The 24,006-nt window shown below is 40.1% G+C and overlaps 1 protein-coding gene across 14 annotated transcripts in view; it reads right to left on the bottom strand.

Annotated features, from left to right (window-relative positions):
• PLCB4 (phospholipase C beta 4) overlaps positions 1-24,006 on the bottom strand; it is a 354,479-nt gene that overhangs the window by 32,454 nt on the left and 298,019 nt on the right. For all 14 annotated transcript variants that reach the window (XM_073003183.2, XM_078388138.1, XM_073003175.2 and 11 more), the window contains 6 exons: positions 15,856-15,958; positions 13,382-13,546; positions 4,402-4,606; positions 3,368-3,456; positions 2,151-2,301; positions 1,854-1,903 (listed from right to left, as the gene is read on the bottom strand). In XM_073003183.2, the coding sequence (XP_072859284.1) occupies positions 1,854-1,903; positions 2,151-2,301; positions 3,368-3,456; positions 4,402-4,606; positions 13,382-13,546; positions 15,856-15,958 (763 nt within the window). The remainder of the gene's footprint in view (positions 1-1,853; positions 1,904-2,150; positions 2,302-3,367; positions 3,457-4,401; positions 4,607-13,381; positions 13,547-15,855; positions 15,959-24,006) is intronic.

The following is a 24,006-nucleotide window of genomic DNA, read 5'->3' as shown; positions in this document are numbered from 1 at the left end:
TATGAAGTGAAACCACGTAGAAGTGTAGGGGTCCTTTAATAAATCTTGTAGGATCGAGTCAGAGGGGGTTAGGAGGTGAGTTCTGAGCCAGAACTTGAAGGTGGTGGTCCAGGCTAGGGTAGAGGGTAAGTGAATACCCAGTTCTAGAGTAATGGTGGAAAGTCTGATAAGATTAGGGATCCCGAGGATTTTCCTAAGAAAGGAGGCAGCCACCTTATCGATTTCAGAGTTTGTTGCCTCGATCCAAATTGGGACTCCATAAAGTAACTGGGAAATTGTCTTGGAGTATAAAATTTTGGTGGCAGCAGGTACATACTGATTACCAGAATGAAAGTGAAAACGGGAAATTGCACTGAGGGAGAGAGAGGAAGAAGCGATTGCGGAGGTGCGGTGTGGGCTCCATGAGTGCCGAAAGTGGAAAAGAATCCCCAAGTATCTGAAGGTCTGGACCTGTTGGTATGTGGAGTTACCAATTCTCCAGGGAGACGGGGCCCAGGATTTGCCAAAAACCAGTATTTTGGTTTTCTCTGAATTTATGGTTAGGTCGTTGCTGGAACAGTATTGTTGAAAGGAGAGGAGGAGCTTGCGGAGGCCCAATTTAGTGATAGAGAGGAGAAGGGCGTCATCCGCATACATAAGAAGAGGGGTAGACGAGTTGTTTAGAGCAGGGGGGGGAAGTCAGTGCCAGTTAGGGAGGAAGGGAGGTCAGCGAGGAAGAGGTTGAATAGGAGGGGGGCTAGGATACATCCCTGGCGTACGCCCTTGGTGACAGGGATATTATCTGTCAGGGTGCCAGCACGGTCAATCCTGATTCGGCATGTATTGGAGGAATGTAACCGCTGTATTAGAAACAGGAGGCGTTGATCAATCCCCCAGTTGGAAAGTTTCCTCCAAAGTAAGTCTCTATTGACCGAATCAAATGCGCCTTTGAGATCGATAAAGGCTGAGTACATTTTGGCACCATAGTGTTTAGTGTATTTGTTAATCAGGAAGGAGAGTGTGAGAGTATGGTCCAGGGTGGAGGCGCCTGGGCGGAAGCCAATCTGTTCTTTACCGGGGAGTCCAATAGCAGAGGACCAAGAGGTGAGTTTCGAAAGGAGATATTTGGAGTATAGTTTTCCTATAAAGGATAGGAGACTGATGGGTCTGTAATTGTTTGGGAGGGAGGGGTCACCTTTTTTGAAAATTGGAACGATAGTTGAGGAAAGCCAGGGAGAGGGGATAAGGCCGGAATTATTGATAAGAGTAAAGAGGTTAGAACGGAAGGGGGACCACCATGAGGGGTTGTTGAGTAGAAATTCGGGGAGGATACCATCTGGGCCAGGGGCTTTCCGGGGTTTCAGGGAGGAAATCAGCTCAGTGATTTCTTCTGGGGTAACCGGGGGCACTCTAACCATCCAACACCACACCAGCTCACAGGTGCTCTAGGTGCTGAGGGGTTAAAGAGAAGCCAGGAAAAAACAAAATGCACCCTGGAGTGACTTACTTCGTGAGCAAGGATTATCATATGAAAATAAAACTACTGGATACGGTAAGCTTATGATTAAGGATTGGTTTTTCACACCATTTTAATTACAATGTAGTTGCATTGAAATACAGTAATTAAATATGTGTAACAGCCAGGTTAGTAGTTTAGGGATCTGGCTGTGGAGCCAGAAGTTGGGAGTTCGATTCCCCCCCCCATTGCCTCCTGTGAGTAGAGCCTTGGGCAAGCTGCACAGTCCCAATGGTAAACCACTTCTGAGTACTCACTATCTGGAAAAACCCTGAAAAAATGATTGCCATAAGTCAGAATTGACTGGATAGCACATGATTATTAGGCACATAAATGCTAACTTTTAGCATAGACATACCTTCATTTGCTTTAAATCCTCTATCTTTATTTGAGGAATAAGTTCTATACCTGAAAAGAAAAGAAAAAGTAAAGCAAACATGTTGATATTCTTTTCAATATCAGTAACTGAGTCGTCTTAATGGCATTTTAGAGAGCCATCCCATCTTGCTTAGACATTGTGGTGAATATTGTAAACAAGGACAAAAAGCGTTTTATAGTCATGCTTTATGATAGCTACAAACGTGAGGCACAGTACTTCCAGAAAAGAAAAGAAAAACAATAAGAGACCTTTGAAGTCTTTCAAATCCATGTTTACCTTTCTTAGTTTCCACTCCAGGTCCCCCACCAGAAGTGGTATTTGGCCTAAGTTCAGAGCTGGTCTGAGGGGTAACGTTTGCTTTCGGATTGTTAGCCTTGCCTTTCTTGTCGTTCTTTGAAGTGTCGTTTGGAACATCTGCTATATCACTCTGCAAGAAACAAGGGTGTTTTTTGTTTGTTTGTTTTCTATATACCATTGAGAAATCTGGATTTGAGAGGGGGAAAAAAGACATGGCTTCAGAGGTTCCAACATTGGAGAACATGGATACAACTCAGCCCACAGAAACCACTGCTGTTCCAGGGCATTGCTTGCAAGTGCCATGCAAAGAGAGTGAAGAGAATAACGTTAACCATAAGCATACAACCTAAATCATATTTTTTTTGCAAACTCAGAACAAAGCACCTGGCAAAATTTGCAATTATTCTTGAACTGCGAAGTCTCTCTAAATGGCTCTGCATCTCCCAGATGACCTAGAAACCCAACAGGCAGAAACTGCTGTTGTCTCCAATGTACTGAGGCTTTTTACTACTTTACTGTTGCTGCCAAAGGATGCTCCGCCTCATGAAACTCCAGACTCTTAGAAAGTGTGTGTGTGAGAGAGAGGGGGGAAAGGCAGGCTTAAGGAAACCCCCATGATTTACAGAAGGACAAAACATGCATATACACACCTGCCTTGTAAGTATTGACCACGCCCCTGGATATTGAATGATGAATGAGGTATGTGTGCATGTGTAATTTACGCATACACCTCCCATCGGGAAGGAGTGGAATGGAATGGATATCCTGGATATGTACTACTAGCTAGCTATAATAGAAGCATTCTATACTGCAACATTTTGTCACAGACCACACTTGTTCAAACTTAGTAGAGAAAATAATCAAAAGTTTTTCTTAAAATGAAAAATGTATGTGCTAGATACTCTCATTAGCAAAAAATATATCTACAGATTACCCATACACAACCTAGGCACTATTTCATTCATACATTGTTGCATCTTACAGAGAAAAATACATTTAGTGACACATCATAATGACCTGTCAAATCATGCAAATCCAGAGCTCTAGCCCAAAACTAATCATGGCGAAGCCTACCCAACACAAACAATGAGAAAACTGGCCAAACTTGTCACTGCTCCCATCTTGTAAATCTTCTAGTAAGAGGATTTAGGTAAAAATGCAAATCATGTTCACATCCATAGTTAATTACTACTTACCGTTTCAATCCCCATAGCTCTCATCTGGTCTGCTCTTTTCTCCATGACAGATAAAAATTTCTTTGGATCTGACAAGGCATCCACAATATCTAAAATAAATTTAAAACATGCAGTCAAGATTTTTTTTTCTCTCCTCCTCCAGATCTTTTCAAAATGTGTCAAATAAATTTCTACACAGAGTCTATGCTTAATTTTGTCAGTTATTACCCACCCCATCATCAAAGGACTAATTAGGTGCAAGCGATGGCATACTTCAAAGGAGGTTCCAACAGGTATATAGTCCACAATGCTCTCACTAGGACATGGTAGTCGAGACAAGAAGGAGGAGGAGGAAGAGAGAAAGCATCTAAGAAGCTTAGCCATTTCTTGGGTTCTTCAAGGTGTAGACAGATCTCTTTCTTCAGTACTAGGCGGGGTTGGCCAAGAAGGTTGGGAACCATACCTGCATGTGAGAGGCAGGTCTCAAGGATGGACAATGGTGACACTCCCTACCCCCAATATTTTAACAGGGAAACATAAGCACTATTAGAGCTTTCTTTGGAGTATCCACCGTTTTGAGATCCCACAACTAAATCTGCCTCCAAATTGAAAAGTGGATTCAGGTTTGATGGGTAGCAGAGGAATCCTCACCCCTTCTCACCACCATTCTCTCTTCCTCCCTTCCCAAGCAGAAACCCTGTCTGTTCTCAACAGTGTTGACACTGATAGTATAACTCGGTCACACTCCGACTATGGGATTTCAAAGTAAAGGCAGGTGACCAAACCACATGTGTTCCAAAATTTATACTAAGTTCATGCTGTAAGTTGGTGATTTCTAATTTTTCATGTTGATTTCAGACTCAGGTTGAATCCAAACCATGTTTTTTTTGCAATCAGCAGAATTTCTACATACAATGCACATGCAAGATGCTATATAGAAATGCCTTAAAAATGTTTAGAAATTCTCCACCTTTAGGATTATGAATGTGTTACATTGTGTTAATTCTTCCCCTAGTAAACTTCCCAGTGTTAAAGGCACCAATGCAAATGTTTACCTCCAAACCCATCAGGCACATATGTTTTGAGTACAATATTGCAGAAGATTGTTGGTAGAGACAATGGTTTGTTGCCTTCATTTCGAAGCGAAATGTGTCTGTAACCTGCCTGAAGACCATCTAGAGGCAATATCCTTTGGCCAATCAGTCTGTTGTTGTCATCATAAACGGCTATCCTCAAGACTGCAAGGTCGGGCAAGATAACCTAAGGAACCCAAGAACAAAGAAGGTTACAGTTGGTTCCAATATATTTTAATGTTCTCTTCAAAGGAATCCAGGGTAAACATCTACGGCAAGGCTGTAATTGTGCCAGGCAGGATGCTGTCTACCAGGCTGTAGCTCTACAAGAACAGTAGGCTTAAGTCTAGCATTTTAAGGCATCATGTATCATTTTACCTAGAATATATAAACAGAACCAGTGAATAGCGAATGCAGTGGTGGAAACAGCCCATTAGAGAATTTTCTAGACGTTATGCTAGAGTTTTCTTCTAAAACTCAAAAGCAAGAACATTTGGAACAGGGAAAGAAATCAGAAATGAAGTGTTTGATTTTTAGAAGTGGACAATGAATCTCAGAGGCAGAGTTTGTAATGGGTGGTAAGAACTGAAATATAGCTAGTACTGTCTAAAACCACTTTAACATAGTATCTACTGGGGTTTAATTTTCTTTTAGATAGTTCCCTTTTTGCTCTCAGTAATATCTATGTTCTGTAATCATGCAGATAGGTGAGAATGCACACAATTGCAGCAATACAACCCTTGTTGAAGACACTCTTTAGTTTATCACACATGTTATATAGAAAGTAAATCTGCTGGGAATCCATATCAGAAAAGAATAATGGCCTAAGAGGGCATCCACACTGGCATATAGATTGATACATGGATTCCCTTTGCAGAATCTTTTCAGATTTCCTGCTGAGATGGGGCTGCTAGAGGTTTGCTGATGGGGGGTGGATATGCAAGGGATTAGATGGCCCATAGCATGATCTCCAGTGTGGATGGAAGGATTGCTCAAACAAGAGTTGAAATGGCTCACATTGGAGATAGGAACCTTTTGAGTGTGGATTGGACCACAGCAAATTTCCCATTGCGAACAAGCCCTAACACTAGTCACAACTATAATAATTCCACTGAATCAAAGCTTGAATGGCAAATCAACACTTCTGTAAATAGAACATTGATTCAATGGATCTACTCAGTTTGGGATAGCAACTGGATTTTGGCCAACATTTCAAGACTTACCACTTATTGGCCAAACAAATAAATGGAACTTGCCACAAAGTTTTATTTTTGATGGTGGTGGGCAAATAGTATTTTAAAATGATTGCGCTTCTACACCAGCAGAAAAAACTGACACATTTTCCTAAACAGAATATTAAGTGGAGGAGAAATCTCACCCCCCATGTATGCACAGCCAATACAAAACTATTAAATATTTTTCTTTTATTTTTTAAGATTAGGAAAATTAAATACAATGTCAGTATTGTCATCCACAAAGGGGAAAATGCTATAAAGGATAGGATTTGGGAAATCTCCACAAGTTCCTCTTATAGAGAACAGTCATCTCAAATATCTCACCCCTGAAACTTGGGCAGAGAACACTGTTCTCCCACCATCATAAAGAATGAAACTTTGTGGTAAATACAGTTGACATCCAAGAGCAGCATCATTCCAGGCAAACAGGGTTCACTAATTCCACAGTTATTCGGGAGGGACAGTAACCTTCCGACCAAAACCAGTCAATAGTACAGGCATCAACATCGAATTTACATTGCTTAGGAAAGTGGAAATAGATGGCCAAATGGTTCCTTTACAAATCATAGGCACAAGAACCTGTCTTGAAAGGCTGACAAAGTTAGTGTTCCATCTCCTGTGCACATCTTAACCATCCAATACACATTTCTCATGTTGTTTAGCAAAGTTTCATTTTGTCTACAGGATTGAATAAAGGTTCTCCAAGAGTCTGTGCCAGTATATTAACATTTTGACATAGGAAACCTCTCAATGTAATGGGTTGCTTCATTTAGCCAGGATAGATACCTACCTTACAATGCCACTAGCATTAAGACTTCTCTCTAAATCTGACCCTAGAAACTACAAAATGTCTGTATCTTTTTATATGTGAGAGTGAGTGATAAGATTGATAGGAAGAAAAGGCAGTTCATAGATGTTCTAGGTAATTAATTATTTGGGCAGAGTAATACATGCAAGATGTCATGTCATTAAGAAGACCTTCACTAAACAGATCAACTGAAGTCTGTTCAAGTTGCACGCTGTAAAAATGGAGTCATGCTAGGCCACTGCAAAATATCAGTTCCTAAGGCAGAAGTTCTACAACTGATGGAGGACACCATGTTTTGTTGATGAATAGATTTTTTCAGAGAAACATGTGCAGCATGGCTAGTGTGGTACTATGAAAACTACACTGCTCTCTCCTTCCTAAATTGTCTCACACTGTACCATTTTTTAAAAAAAGGGAATAAAATTCAGAGTTGCCATATGCACAACTTGCTGTGAAAATGATGGAATATTTTGGTGTCCCATGAGGTGAGAGAGTGAGGAACTTGCTGATTTTATAGTTCAGCTGAGATGCAAAGAACAGAAGTGGTTGATACATTCTATCTGCAATCTTTTAAGATGCTCCCCAGTCCAAGGACCACCTGCTCATCATGCAACCCAGTCTAAGTTTTCAGAACACACTGTAGTTTTGCTTTAAGGCACAGGAAAAAAAAACAGGTTAACTTACTGGACAGATGCATTATCTTATTCTGGACTATTTGGCATGTAGCTTCATCTAAGTGATTTATACTTGCATTTGCTATGGCATTGGCTGTCCTTGCTATTACATGACTTCTGGAAGAAATGTCTAAGGAGCCAAAGTAGACACCTTGGAATTTGCATCCTGGTATCCTTGGGCAGTTTTCCCAGTGCAGTGGATCTACTGTCTGTTATTACACTTACTTTTCCAATTTATGATACTGAATATGCCATTAAAGCAGACTGCAATGGTTTATCTGCTCAGAGAGAAGAAATCTACCTGATTAGGGCAAAGCAGATGGTTGTCTGACATTTTTGTTCTTTTAATCAAGCAGAGACAAAGGGAGGGAGGTGATCTGCTCGCTTATGGTATGTGGCGTAAACAAGAACTCTTGCAAAAGGATTGCCACCTGCTATGGGGCATGAGATATTACTGTATGTGAAGGAAGATTATTGACCCTCCAGAATTCTTTGGGGTGTGTGTATTTTAGCTCTTCTTGTAGCAGTAAGAGAAATGACATCTTTCATTACTGTACAATCACCAGCAGAGACCAGTGTGGTCTGCACATACAATTGCAAAGAACAAGCCACCATGGTGTTCTGTTGGAATAGGCTGCATCAACACCAGTCATGAGGAATCAAATAAATTAAACAGAAGAGGGTCCTTCCATTTAGCAATCTTTAGCAAAAAGTCATAATATTTATTCTTTTTCTCCAAACAACTCTTTCCCCCCAGATACTGTTATCCACTAATTAGGCAACACATGCTGATAACATGAATCTCTCCGCATCTCACTCTTTATCAGGAACCAAGAAAAAAAATGCCTCTTTTATCATTGCAGTGGCATTTCTCTGCCTGAGTCCACCTTCCTCTTCAAGAAAATCTCATGGGATTTCTCAGTGGTTTCACAGTCTCCCCCCCCCCCATGAAAGAATTGCCAAGCTGTGCAGGTTTTGTTACAAACTGGCATCTTTCATGTGCAGGATTCCTCTGTATATGCCAGGAAGAAATCCTAAGGTCCATGAGACTATGACAGTTCTCAGGCAGAATGACATCTTTCCTGTGTAGATTCACTTGATAAGACAGTTTGGCAGTGTCTTATGGAAAACAGGTGAAATAAATTAAAAAATATAAATAAGAAAAACCAATTTGTGGTCTCTTTTTCTTCAAAAGATAGGAAACTGTGCTGGTTTAAAAAGAAGTTTTGGCAGGGAATCTCTGCACGGTAGGATTCAGAAAATCACCAAGAACATTTGAGAGCATTTATCTACATTTTAATGTGGACCATGAATACTTAGGTTCAGTCAAACTTTCTGCTCTTCTACCAGAAAGAACTAATAGTCTCAGAATGTTCATTTATTTGGCGACCACAAGTATGGAAAAGGCGAAGAAAAAAACAACCTGAGAATGGTCCGTGTATATATATATATGTAAATATTATTCACCTGTCTTTCTGTATGAGGAAAAAAGCTCCAAGACAGATGGTAGTGTGAAAATAAGATATCCAAAATTTGGGCATGTATGAAAAAGTAATGAAGGCTCCAGGGAATAATGGCGGAAAATGTTGAATCCCAGGTGGTCTTAAGAGATGCTCTGTTTGCCTAGTGGGATACAATCAGATGTCCCCTGTTGCTGGCCACACACTAATAACAATAAGCATTGGTCTCTATGAAGAGCCTAGGCTACTGCTTGAACTGTTGTAACTTCTAGTAGCTTCACAAGATCAGGCTGTAAGTTTATAGTTGTAAAATCAACCATTTATTCAGAAACATCCAGGCTGGCATGCACTGTTAAATACAGTGAGATTGGCTAAATGCGAGCAATAAAAATATCATTATCACAGCTCACCAAGATCTCACAATGGAACAACAACATGCAATACGTATTATAACAGGAGTTTTACTTTAAAAAACAAAACAAAACAAAACAGGACATTCAAACGTGGCTCACACATTACCTGCTAAGGTTTTGCACGAGGTTCGTGCTCTAGAGGCACCACGAAGCCTAAACCTACTGCCTCACTGTGTTACAAAAGTCATTTTCCTGCAATTGGACTCTGGTGCCATATTTATTGAGATTGGCCTTCTTAATTGTTGTCAGACGAAATGTCAGATATGTTAAATTTGTGCCAAATTACCAGGAAAATGTATATTTGGCATTGTCAAACAGTCATATTGTAAAAGGGCATGATTACTAGCTCAAAGCTTCCATCACTACAGGGGGGAAAGAAGCAGGTAATTCTTCTGCATTCTAGACAACAGAACAAGCAAAAGGATAAAAGACACTGTTGAAGACGGCACCATGACGCACATACTTTGGATGAAACTCCAATTGATTAAAAAAAAAAAGAATGGGATATAAAAATTTAGGGACACCAGGGTTCGCAAGTGAGGGAGAATTTACCTGTGCATTTTATTTTATTTCATATTTTTATTTGTTTTACATTGGGTAAGGGAAAGCCATAGGGAAGGGGATTTGGATCAGGGTATTAGGGTAAATAAAAAAAATACAGAGTTTCTTCTTTTCCATTAATGCTGATTGTGTAAATGCTTCCATTGGTGAGACCCATTCAGGAACTTTTTGGTAATTTTCTTCCCAGATCTTGGTCCATACCCAGTTTAAAGCTTTCCTTATCAGATAGTTTTTAAATTGTTTACTGTCTTTTGCTTTTTGATACCATAGGAAGGCATGCCATCCTAGATTTAAATCATGTCCTTCTAGTTTTAATATTCTGTCATTTTCTAAAATTATCCATTTCTTTATCCAAACTAGAGCACAGGCATAATAATAATAATAATAATAATAATAATAATAATAATAATAATAATAATAATAATAATAATAATAATAATAATAATAATAATAATAATAATAATAATAATAATAATAATAATAATAATAATAATGAAGTCCAAAGCCTGCTCTTTGTTTTGGAGCTTGAACTGCTTTGATTTTTAGTCTAGTTTTTTTCCCTTGTCAGACAAACTACTACTTCTTTTCTTTATTTTTCTTTTCTTTTTTTTTTCTTTTTTGGTAAATTCTTGAAGTATTAATTGTTTTGTAAGAACTGGTATTGTCTGAAAAAGAAATAGTATTTTGGGTAATATATTCATCTTCATAGCTGCAATCCTCCCCATAAATGATAATTGCAATTTTGACCATTTTTCCAGATCTTTTTTGATCAGACCAATTAGTTTGATGTTGTCTTTCATCAAGGTACTTGGTTTTTTTAAAATCTGAATTCCTAGGTATTTAACTTTTTTCTCCTCTTTAAAACCTGTCATTTCTACTCAATTTTGAATCTCTTCTTTCTTCATATTTTTAGTCAAGATTTGTGTTTTTTGTTTATTTACCTTTAGTCCAGATACTTCTCTAAAAATTTTTTTATTGTTTCTGTTAATGTCCCTATTGAATTTATCAGATCCTCTAGATAAAGACCATGTCATGTGCAAATGCCTGTAGTTTATATTCTTCCCCTCTTATATTTGGAGTCCTTTTATATCTGTGTTCTGTCTAACTTGTAATGGGCATCCTTCTCTTGTTCCTTTTTGCATTTTTATATCCTGTGTAAGTTCTCCATTTATTCTGATCTTCACTTTCTTTTGTTTATAGATACTCCTTATTGCCTCAACAAAGTCCTTTCCTGCTTCTGTGATTTCCAATTGTTTTAACATAAAATCCCAATTGATGTTGTCAAAGGCCTTCTCTGCATCAAGAAAAATCATAGCAATCACTCTTCCTGGTTGTGTTTCATAATATTCTAATGCATTTAATATTGTCCTAATATTGTTTCTCATCTGTCTCTTTGGCAGAAAGCCTGACTGATCTTCATGAATTATATGTACAAGAACTTTTTTCAGTCTGTCTGCTAAAACAGAGGCATATATCTTATCGTCCATATTCAATAGTGAAGCTGGTCTGTAATTTACATGTGCAGTTTCAACAGCTCTCAGCTCATTTCTCCTAAGGCTACAGATTGTACTCACATGCCCAAGACAGTGCATCTCAAACCTTTGCCTGCGTCTTCACCACAGATCAAGGTGGATATGAGATGGCAGAATTCTGCAGTGTTGCCATCACATATGGTATGAACTTTTTATTTATAATTCATTCACTGTAGTTTTAAACTATACAGTGACAAGACCTCTCTGCGTCATTTACAAGAGCTTAAAAATAAAACAACCAGAACTAACCAGCAGAATGTATCATAATATAAAGCAATGACTAGAGATAGTACCCGTGATAAGCCCCATTCTTTTGCAGGCCCTTGGGAAATGATTTGAGCAATCAATCAGCCTATTGCTGTTTTCAGATCTGGGTCCTAATTTAGCATCTTTAAGAGTGGTCTGATTACTGTCTCTTTTAAAGAAAGCAAGTCCCACTCCCTCTGTGAAAGGGGTGCTTTGTAGCCATATCAACTCAGCCAACATCTTTCTAGATGTAATGAGATCAAAGATCAAGCACACATTTTGTTGGCTCAACAGGATCAAGCACCATGTTTAATGCTCAAGCCTCAGCAACTGAAAGTCACCCATGACAACTGGACCAGACAGTGTCCTGGGCAGCTCCACCACTGAAATTGGCCTGACTACAGAATATCAGTCACAACAGATATAAACAATTTTATCTTCTGAGTCTATTTTCAACATCTTTTATGGAAGCCTACATACAGATTCCCCTGTCCCATTATACTTCTACATTTATTGTGTTTTAAAAAGTTTTGGTTGTTTTTTTTTAACATAATTTGTGCGTAATAAAAAAAAGTACATTTAAAACAACCTTTTCACTTGTCACAATGTGTCACCAAGGGCACAATCCAACTTCTCTCTCCAGGTCAGACTGCAAGATTTTAGATTGTACTCTTTCAATTTATATCAGGCAAAATCCAAAGCAACAAAACAAAGACAAAACAACAATAACAACATGCGTCACCTTAAAGACTAACTATTCTATTTTAATGTGAGCTCACATTAAAATAGAATAGTTAGTTTTTATTTATTTATTTATTTAATTTATTTATTTATTTGATTTATATCCCGCCCATCTGGTCTGGTCGACCACTCTGGGCAGCTATGGTGACACATTTTTTTCTTTTTGTCTTTTGTTTCTTTGCATTTTGTGGGAAATATTTCCACAGACCAACACAGCTACTTCTAAAATTACAACCTTCCAATTTACACTCAGTACTGTTTTCTGAAAATTCCCTTTGAGGAGAAAATCCCCATAGGAGTCAGAGGGACGGGTGGAACCTTTCTTATGGATGACTTTCACTTGCAAGGAGTTTTTATCAGAACTGGAGAAGCTACATTTCAGACTACAGCTCCTGGAACAACAATGGAGAAGGCTTTTCTGTTTTTTCTTTTTAAATGTGGAGGAAATTTTTTAAAATGTCATGTCCGCACCTCCACTCTGAAGCAGCATAAGCTATTCTGCCATATGAGTATGCTGCCATCTTAAGCTAATATTTAAAGCAGGTACTTCCAGGAAAAAAAAATTCTGACGTATCCCAGTTTTCAAACACCGCAATGAGAAAGTTTCATAAAATGGCACATGTAAATTCACCCCTGTGAAATAATCTTGAAAATGCATTTACCACATGGTGTCATAGCATATTTTTGTTTTTGCTTTGCTTTTGGTGGAAGAGAGAAAAAAAATGTACACGACGCACACAGGATGAGGGAGCCGGCCTCAAACGTGGGGGCAGCCCCCTCCTGACTTAATCCATGTAATGACATTGACCTTAGCTTTGGATGCAGGGTCTCACCTGCCCTCTTGGCTGAAGGAACAATGCAAGACAGCAGCCACTGCCAGGGCAGGGAAGGAGTGGGAATCTCCATGGAATGCAGAGGTTGACCGGCTGGAGCTCATTCTGAGCAGACTGCATACCTGGAACACAGACCTAGCCACGAACGGGTCTAGGTTCCTCCAAGAGGGAGGAGGAGAAAGCAAGGAAGAGGGAAAAGCCAAACAGAAAAAATAAAATAAAAATCATGCGAGAGCTACAAGAGGTTTTCGCTTAAAAAAATAATAACCCAAGAATAAGTCAATCTTAACCCAGGATGACATGTGTATCATGGTGCAGCCCTGTAAATGAAGGGAATGCACTAGTGAGACTTTATTCTCCCTAAATCATCTCTGCTCAGGAAAATGGTGTTAACGAAGCAAAACATTCTTCATGCTAAAGCTGCAAAAAGCATAAACTGGTTTTCGAAATGCATCATACCTTTCGGAATACAAATGATTCTTCATTGTAAACAGGATTCAAACCATTGTTCATCACCATCCGTGTTCGGAATTCTTTACGTATCGTGTCAGTAGGAAGGCCGTACATATCCACTTCTACGTAAGTGCCAATTTTTTTGTCTGATAAAAACTGGCCAGATATTACCTTTAAACGAAAGTACAAAAATGTACAGCACATCGATGAGACGAAAATGGCAACAGCTATGTAAGGTGCACATTTCATGGTGAGAGTTTTCAGTGGGCGTCACTGGGGGACCGCGGTGCAGAGGACTAAACTTTCTTTGTATGATCATCCTCGTACTTCACCCATATGTAAGCTTAACAGATTCAATGACAATCTTTTTGATGTGCAAAATGTGTGAAGTGTTTACGAGTACCAAAGAGGAGACCCACCTGCTTCTCAACATTCAGCTGCAAAGATTTTTCTAAAAACATTCTTGGTGCCTAGTCTGCTGCTGCAGAATACTGCCTTTTCTAAGGATCAATATGCGGATCAGGGCCTATAGCAAGTGACATCAACATAGTCTATCAAAGCAGCACTTATCGTCTAAATGAGGCAAACGAGTTTTTAAATTCCTATGAGCTGAATCCAGAGAAAAAGAAACAGCATTCCTACCCTGCTCTACAACACCACTGCTATCCCTCTGGGGAAAAGAAAATGTCCCAAAGCAAACTGTGCTGCTTATATACCACCCCATAGTATTTAAAGCAGTATCTAGGAGGTTCGCCATTTTTTTATTATGTAGGCTACACATTGTCCCGTCTCCACCCCACCCACCCCCGTTAGTTGGGTACTCAATTTACCGACTCCAGAAAGATGAAAGGCTGAGTCAATCCTAAACTGGCTACCTGAGGCTGGGATCAAACTCAGTTTATCAGCAGAACCTTTGATTGAAGAGCTGCAGTTTAATAACTGTGCCACAAGGCTCCTAGTAAGGTTTGGGACCATCTTGGAAATGGCACAGGGATACAGAGAGTTGTAGGTGGGGGTTGAAATGAACAGACTTTGAAATAGATGAAACGAAACAGAGGCAGCCATACTGTGTCAAGAGATGTCCATCCACATAAGATAGTGCTGCCACATTTCAGCTAATTCCTCTCTCTCTCTCTCTCTCTCTCTCTGTCTCGCTATCCCCCCCCCTCTGAAGCTCCATCATGCCTCATCTACTGCATGGTGAAATGTTGTCTACAGGGCACACATGGTCTTCAATGGAAAGGATGGAGCAGGAAAATCCACCTGAGCATCAATAGCATGGTTCAAAGCCTACTTGTTATGTTGGCTGGCATAATACCATCAGCATAACTTTCACTGGCCATTTACCACAAGTAATGGGAAGCTTCTTCAATGATTTGAAATATGGGGAAACTGAAGATCAACCACAAAGAAAGGCTGCCATCCTATATGTGGCCATAAGGCTCACTGAGTCTGATCAGGCTAATTCCAAGAGAAGTCACACACTACTTGAAACTTAGTGGTTATTTTAAAAGAATGGGACTCTAGCTATTACCTTTTAGTTCAGGGTGGAGAACCTACATAAGAACCTTGCTGGATCAGGCCAGGGGCCCATCTAGTCCAGCTTCTTGTATCTCACAGTGGTCCCACCAGATGTCTCTGGGAGCACACGAGACAACTAGATCCCTGTCTCCTGATACCCCCCCCCCTGCATCTGGCATTTGGAGGTACCTTCCTTTTAAGCCTGGAGATTATCCATCCCCATCTTGGCTTCTAACCTGAGATGGACTTTTCCTTCAGGAATCTGTCCAATCCCCTTTTCAAGGCATCTAGGCCAGATGCCATCACCAAATCCTGTGGCAAGAAGTTCCACAGACTAACAACATGCTGGGTAAAGAAATATTTTCTTTGGTCTGTTCTCACTCTCCCAACACTCAGTTTGAGTAGATGTCCCCCTGGTTTTGTATTGCGTAAGAGGGAAAAGAGCTTGCCTCTATCCACTTTATCCATCCCCTGCATAATTTTATACATCTCAACCATGTTCCCCCCCTCAGGTGCCTTTTCTCTAGACTAAAACCTGTGGCAAACCAGATTATTTGGGCAACAGTATCCAAGACCCCTAGTCTATAATGCTAATGATAAAGGATTGTGGGAGCTGTAATCCAAAACATTTGGAGTGCCAAAGGTTTGCCACCCTTCACAGACATATAACTCAAGAGGGAAAATATTACGTAGCAAATCTTGTAAGACACAAACATATAAACCCACTTTATATTGAAACACACCACTAGGATATATAGCCTTTTATTATTTCCAGTGACTGATGTGAGATTCTAGACACATTTTTTTAAATGTGCTTCTTTCTGCATGAAAAGTCTGTGCACCACCTCTGGGTCTTTTCATTTTACAGAAACTTCATACAATTTCTTTCAAATACAATATTTCACTTTCAGCCAAGACATTTTGTTCCAGGAGGAGTTATTGTATATCTTGTCTCCTACCTGTACTGAACACGTTGCTGCAATTACACCATCTACAGGAGTTTCGGAAAAAGGGTCAAATGTTCGGTCTGGTCTCCGCATAAAATCTGGTTTAAGAAGAAACCTTCCCAAAAACAGAAACAAAGAATGCATTTTTAATGTCCAAATTTCACACTGTTCATCTTGATGTAATAGATATTCATTTTTTAAAATATGTTGAAACAATAATAACAATGGAAACTTAAAAACAGTATTTTAAAAAATTGTGTTCTATTACAGTATTTTCTAAACATACATTTGAGGACAAATATATATAAAAAACCATTGTGGATTTTAAAACTCAATTAAAACATGGCTGTACATTCAGGCCTTCCCTCCAGCTAATACCTGATTTTCTTTTTATTCCCCCTTTATTTATTTTCTATTCTATCTTTGTATTGTATTTGTCATAGTATGATTTATGTAATTCTGTATTATTTTATTGTTTACATTATATTGGAAGCCGCCTAAAGTGGTCTTATAGGCCAGTTGGGCGGAGTATAAATCAAATCAAATCAATCAATCAATCAATCAATCAATCAATCAATCAATCAATCAATCAATCAATCAATCAATCAATCAATCAATCAATCAACCAATCACTGAACCACAGACAAGCAAAACAAAATAATTAGTTATGGGTATTTAGAAAATGTCAGACATATCCACAGCCCAAACACAAAGCATTTATCCCATTTATGAGATTTCCTTTAAGAATTACTAAGGCAATGCCAAAATTAATGTTTTTAAAGTGAGTTAAAACAGCTAATTCCTAATCAACTAAACATATGATAGGAATTTCTACCAAGTGGTTACTGCACATTTATAAACATGGTGCCCATTCTTCCGTGGAGTAAAGTGTGAAACCTTGCCCACATGCTCCACTTGGCTGAATTCAGTTACAGGTGGTTGACCCCCAGTGATGAACCTTTCTTCCTCCCTAGTGTCACAGTGTACTGGCATAGGTACAAGCCCTCCCCCATCAAGTTCAGTCCATTGGGCTTTGACAGAAGCACTCCTTGCCTTCAATGCCCCACAAGGCTGTTGACAACATAGGAACGTAGGCTGTTCTCATTGTTCTTGTTCAGTGAAGCAATCTGGAAGGGCTTGGTTCTTATTTCACCCCACTCCCTGACACTTTGTTTCTCTTCCTCTCTCACAATAATATTACTCATTCTCCAGCTAAAGCCCAATTATCTCCCCATGGCTCATGGCTCATCGGTCTTTGTTGGTGAAACTGCTGCTGCTGCTGATATATTTGGATAATTCTTTCAAATACTTGAAACACTTCACAAGAATTTAACAACCCTGTAAAATAATCTGTATTATTATCCCACACAATGCAGGCGGGGACACGGTGGCTAGGATAGGCTTGCCAAAGATCACCTAGGTCGTAACCCCATACACATTTTCGGAAAAATGACAGTGGATACAAATGGTTTGACAACTGAGGAGACATATATAAGATTGCACTGCTAATGAGTTTTTTAAAGGAATATTCAAACCAAGAGCATCTTCTTTTAAAGCTCAGTCACATGACACTAATGGTTCTCAACTTTAGGTTTTCAGATACAGTTGCAGTTCAGCTTCCTAAAGCCTCATGGATTTTGAGAGGCACTGTGAAATAACATCTGGGGAACCACAGGCTGGGGACCACTGCTTTACCTGCTTTACACCTCCTCTAATTTAGAGGCACACAAATGTGCAATTGCATTCAATTCCTCCTCCATCCTTCCCTTCCCACACCCATATGCAGAGATATGGCATCTTTCCCTTCCGAAAAGAGCATGTGAGTATATGAAGGTGCAAGTAGGAGTTGCAAGGGAGTAATTCTGATGATTTTGCTTCATTAACGAACAACTCACAAGGCATGAGGAGTTTTCTTGTTTAATTTGGGATTAGATTAACACACGTTTCTATCAGCTCAGCAGTTGTATTCTGGCAAAAGTCATCAAAATTAAGAAAAAGGTGCCGAAGTCTCACTCAAGCATTACCTATACTAATAAACTCTAACTCTGCTTCTTCCCTGCCAGCCTAATTTGTTACACATCTGAAATCTTTTTCTGAAATGCACCAGAAAGGAAGGGCCGTTATCACAAGGATATTATCTATTATCACATTATTTATTCCTTTGAACTTAAAAAAAAATAGGTACAACATATCCCCATGTCAAATGTTTGAGCATGTTTGAATCACACAGACAATACAAAATTGCATCTTGATTTAAGGGTGAATTGTACAGGATGCTGATAATCCTTTACATGCACATCATAGAACAAAAGAGACACACAAAGCAATGAGATGGCCAGATATTTTTAAAAGAGGCTGCAAGATTCCTCAGTAAATGAAGCAGTTATATACAATGGCATCTCTACAGCACAAACATTTATTTTGACTGAGCTTATTTGGCAAATGATAGTGCTTCAAAATGGGTGCTTTTCTGTAGCTTCAGGTACTATCCAAAATGCATCAATATATCACATAAATCACTGATCACTTAAATCATTAAATAATAAACTCAAATACTGCTTATTTCCAAGATATAATTTGAAATAATTTTAATGCAAGAGACTAGTACTCTTAAATCTTTGTTTATAGCTGCAACTTATGTCACCACTTTCTCCCTCCAGCATGCTAAGACCATTCAAGCAACTCCAAAGGGAACATAATACAAGGGCAGCTGATCAAACATATGTGGTGCCAATACATGCTAATAATTAAATGAGGGAGAATGTGCATCCATGTAGAAACAAAAGAGAAGTGAACTATTAGTAACTTGTCTGCAATCTGTTCTTTTAAGACAAAATTAGTGGTTTACTCCTCTGTGTATCCAAACATGTATGCTCTGTAAAGGCTGAAAGGAGAAAATATATTTGTTGCAGCCATTGCTTTACCCACTATAGCATCCCACTGTGGCATGCAGGGGGTGCAGTCTGAAATCGGAGAAGCTCATTAAAGTTGCTGAGTATAGATGGGCATAAACCAAGCTGCAAGCCAAAACAAAACAAAACAAACCACAATGAACAGGGCTGGTTTCACGGTTCAGTTCATGACCTGATTTGGTGATGACGTCTTGCCAAAGCAAAATGAAGTGCTGAACTTTCCCCCTCCTCCCACTGTCCCCTTCCTGCTCCTGCCTCATTCACCTTCCCTTTTTCTGCTGCCACCATCAGGAGCTGGGACTGCTGCTTCTGTGCATGTGCCCACTGGGCACTGGGTGGCCCTGCTTTCTAGAGTAATGTGGCCAGCATGACAGGGACAGATAGACCCTCATACTGGGCATGAACTGAAAACTGAACTGTAAACCGGCTCGGTTTTCCAGTTGGTTCATGGTTGTTTGTGGCTAACCACAAGCCATCATGAACCACCATTTTTCAGGCATATGCCCATCTCCATTGCTGAGCCCAGGCCTCTATACAACCTTCAGAGACTCGTAATGATAGCCTCAATAGGGAGGTAAGCATTACAAGTCTCTCAAATCTTCTTTTAACTAGGAGAAAATACTTCTTGCCACTCTGTGGTTCTGGCTGAGAGTGGGCATTAATTTCCTACCATTTTCTAATTTCCTAATTTCTGAGGATGCAACATCTTTTTTCACCAATTCACTCTGACAGAGACATAGATGCCTTGCAGGTTGCACTACAGAGTCATTTGGAGAAGTAGCTTCAAATCTGGATCAGCCAAGTCATTTATGCATTGTTTTAGAAGTGGTTCGTCTTAGTTCCAAACCAATTCAATGAGAGCCATGGATGGCTCACCCTTCTCTACCTACAATGGATGTGTGTTATTTAACAGGTTATCTCACTTCTTGCAACATGTGAAAGGGAAATTTCTAAATAAAATTAAAGAAACAGTTAAGAAATTAACAAACAAAATCCCTCTAAGTAACAAAATAAAATAAGATGGTAACTGTATAACATTTTTTTGGGGAGGGGAAAGATCTTCTATTGTTATGCAGGTAAATAAGAAGGTAAGAAAGAATAAAATAAAACATTATGCGTGTCTGAGCGAGAATTGTTCTGAATTTACTGAGCAAGTAGTTTAAAAAGATAACACAAATTGAGATAAACACTAAATTTCAGGTATTGTACAAGTAATGCTGATTCATGCCCCCGTAATCTCAATGATAGACTAGTGTAATAAAAAAGGACCTTGATCCCTTTTTACAGACAGCAGATCGAGCTGGGATGTCCAGTGCATCGTCTTGCCTGGTGAGATTAACTTGCTTTCAACTTGTGATGTCCAATGAGGTGGGCAAGGTGTTTGTGCACTATTGTGCCACCACCTCCTTTTTAGACCCTTGCCTGGCCTGGCTCATCAAAGCAGCCAAGCCGGTAACAACAGAATGGGCCACAGCAATAATTAATGGGTCTCTCCAGGAGGGCATGGTTCCCCTTGTCCTTAAGGAGACACTCATTAGAAATCTAATTTGGTGGCGGACAAAATTGGGAATTATAGGCTGTTGCCAATGAGTGAAGTGGTGGACAGGGTGGTGGCCGATCAGCTCCAGGCACTCATGGAGGAAACTGATGCCCTTGATCTGTCCCAGTCTGGCTTCAGGGCGCGACATGGTACATAAACAGCACTGGTCACCTTGCAGGATGACCTCCTGAGGGAGGCCGACAGGGGCAGTATGTCCTCGTTGGTCCTCCTTGATACCATTGACCTTGGTATTATCCTGGGGTGGCTCTCTTGAGTTGGGAATCAGTGGTCTCGCTTTGGTGTGGCTCTGTTCCTTCTTGGAGGACTGTCCCCAGAGAGTTCACCTTGGTGAGATGACTTCCAGCCTGTGGATCCTCAATTGTGGGGTTCTGCAGGGGTCGATCATCTTCCAATGCTATTTAATATCTATATGAGGCCATTGGGTGAGGTCAACGCTGATGACACCCAGCTCTACATCTCCTTTTCTCCAACTACAGTGGATGCTGTTCCATCCCTTGAACACTGCTTGGGGACCATCCTGGGGTGGATGAGGGCAAATGGACTGAGGTTGAATCTGGACAAGACAGAAATCTTGCGCGTGGGCAGCCACAGCGTCAATGGGTTGGGAAACTCCCTCTCCTTTTGGGGAGGTGATTCTTCCCACGAAGAGTGAGGTTTGCAGCGTAGGCATCTGCCTGGACCCAGATCTCACCATGGAAACCCAGAGGACATCTGTGGTCCTGGCAGCCCATTTCCATCTTCAGAGGATTGCCTACCTGCGTCCCTATGTAGATGTGGGGGCACTCACGATGCTGATTCATGCCCTCATAATCTCAAGAACAGACTACTGCAGTGCTCTCTATGTGGGGCTACCCTTAAGGCTGATGCAAAGACTTCAACTGGTTCAGAATTCAGCAGCCAGATTAATAACTGGGGTGAAGAAATTCCAGCACATCTCCCCCACTTTGGCTGTCCTTCATTGGTTACCAGTTCATTTCCACATCGACTTCAAGGTTATGATGATAACATGCAAAGCCCTAAATGGTCTAAGATGTAGGTACCTATCAGAACACCTGCTCCCAGCCAGATCTGTCCGTAATACCCATTCTTCACAGGCAGGATGGTTGAGGGCCTTGTTCCCAAAGAAGGCCCGGAGGGAAAGACAAGAAACCGGGCCCCTTGGTGGTTGCCCCCCACCTATGGAACAACCTGCCAACTGAGATCTGCCTGGCACCCTCACTGGATGGATTCAAAAGAGCACTGAAGACCTGGCTCTTCTGTCAGGCTTTCCTGGAGCACTAGGATCTTGCCCTCCCTTTTTGCTTTTCTTTTTGCCATCCTCTCCATCATCCTTTTTACCACCTTTACCATCATGTTTTCATTTCCCTATTTTTAATTTATTAACTTATTTTATTGTGTTTTTAATTTTTTTCCCCTTATATTGTTGTTAGCCGCCCAGAGTGGCCTGGTTGCCAGATGGTGCGGGATATAAATTCAAATCATATATAAAATAAATATATAAATATTCTTCAGCATAACTCCTTTCCGGCCCATAGCTCAACTTATCTGATGAAATCCAGCTGTACTCTTCAACAAGTCATTCATTAAGTTAAAAATCAATCAACTGATCGACCAACCAAACAAACCAACCCTTGAGGGCTATCTGCCAAAATGGACAACAATAATTTAAATTATCTGAACACCAGCCTTTCAAATTCCAAATACAGTGGTGCCCTGCTTGACAACGATAATGTGTTCCAGCAAAATCGCTGTTAAGCGAAATCGTCGTCAAGCGAAAAAAAATCCCTATTGGAATGCATTGAAAACCAGTCAATGCATCCCAATGGGGGAAATACCTCATCGTCCAGCAAAGACTGCCCATAGAGAACCGCCGATCAGCTGTTAAAAATCACTGTAATGCGCAGCTTCCGTCCGGAAAGCAGCCATTTTGAGAACGGAGGGAAGCCATTTTGCGGAGGGAAGCCATTTTGCAGAACTGGAAAGTAGCCATTTTGAGAAAGGAGGAAAGCCATTTTGCAGAGGGAATCCCTTTTGTGGAATCAGAAGCAGCCATTTTGAGAAGGGAGGAAAGCCATTTTGTGGAGGGAAGCCATTTTGTGGAGCTGGAAAAAGCATTGTTTTGCGAACAAACGGTTCAAAAGCAGGCTCCTAATCTATGTAAAGTGGTTTTCCCCCTATTGGAACCATTGTTTTGCGATTGCAATAGCGATCGCAAAAATGTCATTGTCAAGCGATTTCAATGTCATGCAGGGTAAGCGTCTAGCGGGGCACCACTGTAGCCTGTCTGTACTCTTAGCACAGGGGTGAGGTGGAGAATTATTCTTGATCCCACTGAGGAAATGCAATGTCAAACTTGGCAGTATAGTATGAAGCATATTTAATGTCTTCACATCAGTTGACAAAAGCAGTAAGTTGATTTGATGGTTTAATTACAATACCAAAATTGATGCCAGATAAGAACTACATCTTTTGCCTGTGGTTTGTTACTAAAACATTTTCTCTAGCTTGGTTCCGACAGCCAACAGAGTTGCCTGTAAACAAAGGTCTTGATCCATATAATTGACAACCTAAACTTCAACAAGAAGCTGTAGGGGAAAGTTGGAAATCACATGTCGGAGGATAGTAAAGGTTCCCCTTGACAATTTGTTCAGCTGTGTCTGACTCTAGGGCACGGTGCTCATCCCTGTTTCTAAGCCATAGAGCCAGCGTTTGTCTGAAGACAATCTTCCGTGGTCATGTGGCCAGTGCGACTAGACAAGGAAAGACGCTACCTTCCCACCGAGGTGATACCTATTTATCTACTTGCATTTGCCTGCTTTCAAACTGCTAGGTTGGCAGGAGCTGGGACAAGCGACAGGAGCTCACTCTGTCTCATGGATTCAATCTTATGACTGCAGGTCTTCTGACCTTGCAGCACAGAAGCTTCTGCGGTTTAACCCTCAGTGCCACCATGATCCCTTATGTCAGAGGATACCGAAACAGAAAGACAAGGACAACAAGGTGCCTGCTCTTGCCACCACTTTTCAGTTTGCACTCTGAGAACATGCACTTGCTGATGCACATAATGGCATCATTATCAGCAACATCTGATTCACAGACAACAGAGTGTTCTAGCTGACAGCTTAAATGGTTTGCAAAGGTATTCAGTGAAGTCAATAAATCAAATGATGATAGCCTAAAAGTGAATGTTAAGAAACAAATCCAAGTAATTTAAAAAAGAAAGTATAGAGCATGTGGACAAATTTAAGAAAAATCAGACTGTAGCTATGTAATAAAAGTCAGAAAAGAAATAGTTCGAGTAGCTTCCTTACAATATAAGACATAATAAAATTGGTTTGAGTATGCGCATTTTATGGTGTCATGTTTTCTTGGTTCTACTGTATGCTATGAAATAAAACGCCTTAGTACTGCCTGCTATATAGATAAAAAACACACACATTTGAAATGTGATTTCAGAATGCTGAAAATCTTTTGGATGAAGACTGAGGGAGAAGTTATGAAAAAGAATAATAAAGACCCCGAAAGCATAAACCACATAAAATTCAAAAAGCTAGAATGTTTTTGCCATGTAACAAGAAAAGAAAAGCAAGGATTATTGACCAAGGATCATTAAAGGTAAAATAAATGGGGAAAGTATTGAAGTAAGAAGAAGTATTTATTGGCAGAAAAACCTGGGAGACTGTTTCGGAT

Source organism: Pogona vitticeps, chromosome 1, assembly GCF_051106095.1.
Source record: "Pogona vitticeps strain Pit_001003342236 chromosome 1, PviZW2.1, whole genome shotgun sequence".
In the NCBI taxonomy this organism is placed as follows: Eukaryota; Metazoa; Chordata; class Lepidosauria; order Squamata; family Agamidae; genus Pogona; species Pogona vitticeps.
The sequence above is the reverse complement of the archived record's forward strand: the minus strand, read 5'-3'. Positions and strand labels throughout refer to the sequence as shown.